The sequence below is a fragment of the Leptidea sinapis genome, chromosome Z (assembly GCF_905404315.1).
Source record: "Leptidea sinapis chromosome Z, ilLepSina1.1, whole genome shotgun sequence".
NCBI lineage: Eukaryota > Metazoa > Arthropoda > Insecta > Lepidoptera > Pieridae > Leptidea > Leptidea sinapis.
The window spans coordinates 4,584,049-4,591,456 of record NC_066312.1 but is presented as its reverse complement, the minus strand read 5'-3'; the positions used below and the strand labels follow the sequence as shown (position 1 = coordinate 4,591,456).

General features: G+C 35.9%; 1 protein-coding gene across 3 annotated transcripts; it reads left to right on the top strand.

Moving 5' to 3' along the window:
- The first annotated feature begins 244 nt into the window (after nt 1-244).
- LOC126978673 (uncharacterized) lies at nt 245-6,401 on the top strand. Of its 3 annotated transcripts, none has more exons than XM_050827673.1 (4): nt 245-412; nt 889-974; nt 3,606-3,792; nt 6,227-6,401. In XM_050827673.1, the coding sequence occupies exons 2-4, from the start codon at nt 897-899 to the stop codon at nt 6,277-6,279; spliced, it is 318 nt and encodes a 105-aa protein (XP_050683630.1). In that variant the 5' UTR covers nt 245-412; nt 889-896; the 3' UTR covers nt 6,280-6,401. The 3 variants fall into 3 exon arrangements, with proteins under 3 accessions (XP_050683630.1, XP_050683629.1, XP_050683632.1); XM_050827672.1 differs by having other exon boundaries at nt 6,209-6,401; XM_050827675.1 differs by lacking the exons at nt 245-412; nt 889-974 and adding an exon at nt 2,015-2,030 and having other exon boundaries at nt 6,209-6,401.
- The last annotated feature ends 1,007 nt before the right edge of the window (nt 6,402-7,408 follow it).

The following is a 7,408-nucleotide window of genomic DNA, read 5'->3' as shown; positions in this document are numbered from 1 at the left end:
AAGAAATGTCAATTAATATTCGTTCAGGACGATACTTCGGAAAGAATGGACACGTAGCAGGAAACACGCAAAACTTCAATCGAAACTTCGTTTTTCGTTGTATTAGAGTTCTTCCAATAAAAATACAAATCTATCTTTTGGACGTTAATACGTCTTAGAAATTTGCTTGAATAGTGGGAGAGTTAAGTACAATTCTCGTATTGTTACCGCTCCATACCTCGTGAATGTTGAAGTCAAACTCGAGTGTAGTTCAGTTGAACGTCGAGGATTTTCCGATCCCAAACCTAGTGCGTAGTGCGTTCCTTTTGACGGTCTGTTCAGACTAACTTTATTTATAAATTGACCGCACCAGAAGACTGTCGACAATTCTGTAACACATTTTGTTAGTGTTTGGAGAAGTTTTAAACTTACGGTGAGTAATCTATGTCTTTTCTTTTACTACACTAACTTTACTATTTTCAATGTCAACAAGAATAAAAGTGTGGTAATGCGAAAATCTTCTATAATATTTTGTTAAAATTGAGACGCTATGTAAACATTACTAACATGTTAAATACATTTATTATGTTGATTGAGATTGATTGAGATTGATTTAAAAAAATCCCGGCCGTTGCTATTATAATTATTATATTTGTATTATCGAGGAAATATTAATACAAGAAAAATTAGGTTAAATTTTTAAAAAATGTTTATTTGTTAGTACATGTAGGATACATATTATTTCTCCCATACTTTAGCGTAATGTAGGTTAACGAATGAAAGAAAGATAATTCTGTAATTGGAATAGAGATTCAGTATACAATATTAAAAAGAACCGTAATACTTAACAAATACTAATATTATAAGTGCCAGTGTCTTAAATAATAGTATTTAAAAATTAAAATTTAGTTTTAGACATGGAACCAACTCCAAATCAAAGTTTGAAGAAAAGTCCTCAAGGAGAAAGGGAGCGTAGAGAAAAACCTAGGTTTTCTGTGAGTATATTATCTTGTTACTATGTATGTTATTATAGTGGAGGTTTTCTGCTATAAGATACCTCTAACGTAAATGATCTCATTACTCCGGATAATTAATAATAACACTGTTTGTTCATGGGTTAAATAATGTGTTTGTAAGCTGTCGTATTACATAGTAATTCTGTGTCTTGTAAAGAAACAACAAAAACAGATGCCAGAGACATATTTTTACGATTGCAGTTGTATTTTATGTTTTGTTAATTTAAATGCGAAGAATGTTTAGACGATGTACTGCGCAGGAATACATTTATAAGTTGTTTACAATCTTGTCCAAACGAGTTACTTGAGTATTTGGTTTAAATTATAGTTTGTTTTATTTTATTTACTTAGTTAAGCCTACGATAAGATATGCGTGTTGCGATATGTTTACTTGGATAATATTATTGTTATTGGAGATATATCTGCAAGGAATGCGGGTGCTGGCTGAGCGAGAGAAGTCACTTGACGAGATAAACAATTACATACATGTACTCTATAACGATTAAATAAAAACATCATTCTTAAAAGCATCTTGTAGTATCAAGGTCGGATGCGGTCAGACTCGTTTGTCAGAAACCTTTCCAGAAAAAGATGTATGGCAATGTTACTAGGTTATATATTACTTATATCGCGGGCTACTTACTATCCGCAACTCGCATGACCTTGGGAAGAGTGTTTGGCCCGGTATCTGGCCACACTTCTACACTTTAGAATGATGTGTGAGGCCGACTCTTCTGCCTCCATGTCGGCTCTGCACAGTGGACTGTCGGTGACACCTATATCAAACAGATCCTTGTTAAAAGGGCCATGACCAGTTATAACATGGGTTATTTTACGTAACCTTATTCGAGGTAGAGCTCGTTTGATTGTCTGCTCCCATTGTTTATTATGTAAATGTTGTTATGATTGTACAAACGATTTAAGTCATTTTGCTGGCGTTAAGCTCTTTAATTTATGTTCAATTATATTAGTGTTTGCGTTAATGAAATTTATTTTTTGTTTATTATATTTATTGATTTCCTTCGCATGAATTGGGTGAGTCAGTTAATTGTTTAAAACTTCTATCAATACTATTATTATACCTTTAAACGAGCAATTCTTACACATAATAATATTTGCTTATACATAATCTGACTGTCGAAAACGGCTCCAATGATTTTAATGAAATTTATTATAAGCTGTAGTGTGTGCATCATCACCTTTAGACACCTATGAACACACTCATCTCTTCAACTAGTATATAAATAGTTGCATAGCGTAATAAAGGACTCGGACTAATAATCATTTCAATATCCGAACCTCCAACATGCTGCCTGTCGTATAAAAATAAATTCAATAAAAATACATATTAATACAATATGTATTATTAAATAACTAAATAATATGTATAATTAATTAAATAACTAAATAAATAAAGTTTAAATTAAATTCTTCACAATATACTTAATTTCAAACCAAAATAAAAAGTAATACTTATAAAATTAACAAGAGTTCAAAATAAAAAGTTTGCTGTGCTACTGCTGAGGATGATGATGCCGGAAGTGGATGCAGCAGGGAGCTGATGCAGTCAATATGCAGAGGTTGATACTAACAAGTTGCAGGACAGGAAACAACGAAATTTTGCCAAGGACATTTCCAGTTTAATTTATTGTACATAGTTGTTTTGGATTTTATTTTTTCATACGTGAACATTTAAAACTTTAATGGTTAAGTATCATAATTAGGATAATTAATTAACAATTTGATATTTTTTTCAACCTTCGGAATATAAATGACAGTATTTTATGAGTATAAATAAAAGGCAAACATGAGAATTAATTATACTTATTAAGTAAACAGGACGTTAAAATTAATCTTTTGGATGAATATATTTTGAAGAATTTATTTAATGAATAATATAAGTTTAATATAATATAATCTGATAAAATAGATTTAATGATATAGTTTTGGCTATTATTCTATTTATTGAAATTTGTAGAGATTCGAGAAAAAGGTAAATAGTTCTTTTTATACTATATTGATAACATTAATGTGTTAAAAAAATTATATAAACAATGTCTTTGATTTTGTTGATTGCACAAAGAGAGAAGAGTAATTTTAATTTGAAGATTTTGTATATAAATTTTTTTAAACATGTTCTTTTTTATATTTACAGTTCTAATTAAACAATATAGCCAGGTTTGTAAAAGGTTTATTTAATCTTGAACATAATATACTTACGACTATTTCGTTTCATTTCACCTCGTGACGTGATAAGTTTGTTCTATTTTTCAATTTTAGTATGAGTACAACCACAGTGTACATAAAGAAATAAGTTTATCAACACCTTACAAATTAATTTGTTGTTGTTATGTATAGTTCAGCCATTCTAAAATAATCTATCTCATTGAAAATAATGACCGTTGAGTTTCTTGTATGTTCTTCTTACGGTCTCTACTTTTGTCGAACATGAGGTAGATTCAGTAATTTAAATGAAATATTTATAGTCACGATTCAAAAGCAATTAGTTTTAACCTTATTAATATACTTAATTTAACTCTGACTTTATTTTTTATATGTGGCAACACAAATTAGTTTTCACCATTAGCTGGTATACTTTGTTGTACACAGATATTGGAGTGTGCCAAGTGTCACGATTGGTACTCGACCTTGAGCCAGAGGCCCGCGGTCGGTGACTGGCACTGCCCGTCCTGCCAGCGGAAGCTCAACGAGGTGGCCGCGACCGCTGCAGCCCAGCAGCCCATGAAACAGACGTCCAAAAAAAACACAGACTTAGGTCGCGGAATGGCGTGCGCCGGTGAGAGACATACGAAGCACCGCGAACTGCCATTTATTTTTTTTTTTGCAATATCCATAGATATCCAATAACTCTATAATTATTGAATATAAGTTACGGAACTTATACAACAATACTACTTTTCATAATACTTTACCATTGTATTTTCCGGAACATCTCTGAAACGGCTGGATGTATGATACATATTAATATTATACAGTCTAATAAGTTAAGTTTGCATAATGTTAAATTAAATTCTTTAGTTTTACGAATAATTAAGCGTAATATATTTGGCAAGAGAAACTTAAGTTGATAACTGCTGCAAAGATGATGGTGAAGCGGATATTGTCAAATATCTTGAAAGGATATTATCAAATATCAAGAAAAACTGGAGTGGTCTTGACTGGTGAAGTCTACGCTCCGACCCGCACCCATACAGATCCAAAACCCCGAAAACTTTCAACTCGAATTACAAAACCGCTTCTAACGCCTCGGTGACTGGGTAGACGCGGACGAATATAATTACAGATTCGTGGCAGCTGTTCAAACGGCTGGGTCTAAGTTTTTCAAGGCCAGCTGTTCAAAAAGAATCGGAATAATCTCAGACTTTACCCTCAAATTGAAGGATTTAAGACGCCAAATGACCATTCAGTCCCCGGACGATGCTTCCCAGTATAGGCAGCTAAATAGACAGATCTCCAAGTCATTGACTCGTGATATACGCCGCCACAATTCAGATTATGTGAGGGTGGCCATAGAGCGTAAGAAAGGCTCAAAAGTATTCGTACGAGATTTGTCTATTGTGCAGATCCAACTCACGAAGCTGAAGACCGGTGACTGCAGGGTCGTTTCGTCAAAACCCGAACTTTCGAGGGAAGTCTTGAAGTTCTACGGACAGTTATACACGACCGCATGGGCACCTATTACCAACAAGGCTGAAGACCCAAGAGCCAAATTAACCCAATACTATACCGAAGATATCCTCTGGGATATATGGATTTTTTTTGTTTGGCCCTAAAACAGCTTAAAAACAACAAAGCGCCGGGTGAGGTTGGAATTACAGCTGAGCTTCTAAGAGCTGGTGGTACCCTGTACTTAAGACCCTGCAGAAACAATTTAATTCCGCCATCTTCGAGGGAAAAACGCCGCAAGCCTGGCGGACAGTGGTGCTGTCTCAAAAAAGGGCGATAAAATGCTTTTGAAGAACTATAGGCCCATATCACTTCTGAGCCATGTATATAAACTATTTCCTAGGGTTATCACGTATCGTGCGCAGGTTGGACGACTTTCGGCCTTCTGAACAAGCCGGATTCCGAAAAGGCTTTACCACCATAGACCACATACATAAGCTGCGGCACTTATACAGAAGTTAGAGGGGTATAACAAGGCACTATGCTTGGCGCTCGTGGACTATCAGAAAGCTTTTGATTCGATCGAGACCTGGGCAGTGCTTCAGTCTCTCCAGAGGTACCACATTGATTACCGATATATCAAAGCGTTGAAGTGTTTGTATAAAAATGCCACCATGTCAGTCCGTCTCCAGGAACAGAGCTCGAACCCTACCCGACTGCAGCGAGGAGTCAGACAAGGAGATATCATATCACACAAGCTGTTGACCGCTGCGTTGGAAGATGTCTTTAAGCTTCTGGACTGGAACGGACTGGGTATCAACATTAACGGCGAATACATCACTGATTGAGTGATCAGACCTTCGGTTCGCAGACGATATCGTGATCATGGCAGAGACCATGGAAGACTTAAGCCATATGCTCGATGGCCTCAACACAGCTTCAGGAGAAGGCTTCAAAATGAACATGGACCAGACGAAGATCATGTCTAATGTACATGTCGCACCTACTCCTATAACAATTGGGAACTGTACTCTCAAAATTGTCGACGGGTACGCCTACCTCGGACAAACAATCCAGTTAGGCAGGTCTAATTTCGCTAAAGAGTTGGATATGACAGTGACCACACTGTCGTATCCAACTCGGATGGGCAGCGTTCGGAAAACTCTAAGACGAAGGTTTTCAACCAGTGTGTTGCCAGTGATGACCGACGGTACGCAGACGTGGTCGCTAACTATGGGCCTTATGAGAAAGCTCATGGTCGCTCAGAGAGAATGGAGAGGCCTATGCTCGGAGTTTCCTTGCGAGATCGAATCAGAAATGAGGAGATCCGTAGGAGAACCAAAGCTACCGACACAGTCCAAATGATTGCGAAACTGAAGGGGCAAAAGACAGGGCACATAATTCGATGGACAGATGGTCGTTGGGGCAGTAAAGTCCTCTAATGGGGACCACGTGTGTAGACCACCAGGACCGATCATCGTGGAAATCTTTGGGGGAGGCTTTTGTCCTGCAGTGGATGTCTTCCGGCTGATGATGATGATACAGTGCAGTAGATATATTGTTGATTAGGAACACTCTTATTGCAGAAAATATTGAACCCAAAGGAAATATTGGAAGCACCACGGAAGAGGCGGCTGCTGGAGCTGAGCACGAGTGACCAACCCACGACCAGCCAACCTGACCCGCCGCCCCAAACGCCATCAGACCCACCCCGTCGCCAACAAAATACGTTTAGAATTTATTGAAATTGATTGAAATTAAAAATTTAAAAACCGTGAATTGTTGTTAATTGCAATACCTAAATCTCTGATTTCATCAATAATTGTTAATGTTTTATTCTCAATTTACAAAATATATTTATTGAGAATAAAACATTAACTTAACATTAACATTATAGGTAAGCCCGTTAATATTTCTTTTTTCTTGACTAGAAATTCAAAAATTTATTGTTGGCCTCAGAAACAAATATGAAGCTGCGAAAATAATTGTTATTTCGAAATAATATTTAAATGTTGGTGGGTTATTAATCCTTATCTGACAAGAGTTATTCGCCGCTGTTCAGTATTTTCATTTCCATTGAAGAGATACACAAAAAACTCTCAACGAACATGATTTATTAAATTTTGTAAATCGATCATTTAGAGGTAGGGCCCCGTGGCACTTTTCCTATAAATATCATATTGATTAAATAATTTAACAATGAAATAATTTGCCATTTTAGGTATTATCACTATTAAAGCAGCATTTTTAGCAAAAACAAACTGCACGGCCATATTTTCCTTTTCTCGAAGCAGTTCAGGCCATCTTCGACCCCCTATAACTATGTTGTGGATAAAACTAGAAGCCTAAATTTTCAATAGCCAAGCAGTCATTCTATCTATAAACACGGTGTATTTAAATTTTCTTTAAATTATGAATATGCTAAGCTTTGAAGATCATTGTATTGTATTGTTGGATGTATTATACGCAATATTTCAAACAGAAAACTTGTGCAATATTTAATTATATGTATATAGACTACACTTATAATTTTAAAATGAAATTTTAGTATTTTTCAACACGCACAATGGAAAAGGGTTTTATTTGTTGTTGGCAACACCATTGTTTACATTTTTGATCTCGACTATACAAGGTTAGACAGATCATTTATATAAATAAGAAGTGGACGGGTTCAAGAATAGACCCTTGCGGTACCCCAATACCGAGAGGAGTCCCAGGAGATGTCCTACCACTCACGTCGACTCCTGAATCCTATTATTTAAATATGAGATCAGAAGATCGAGCGC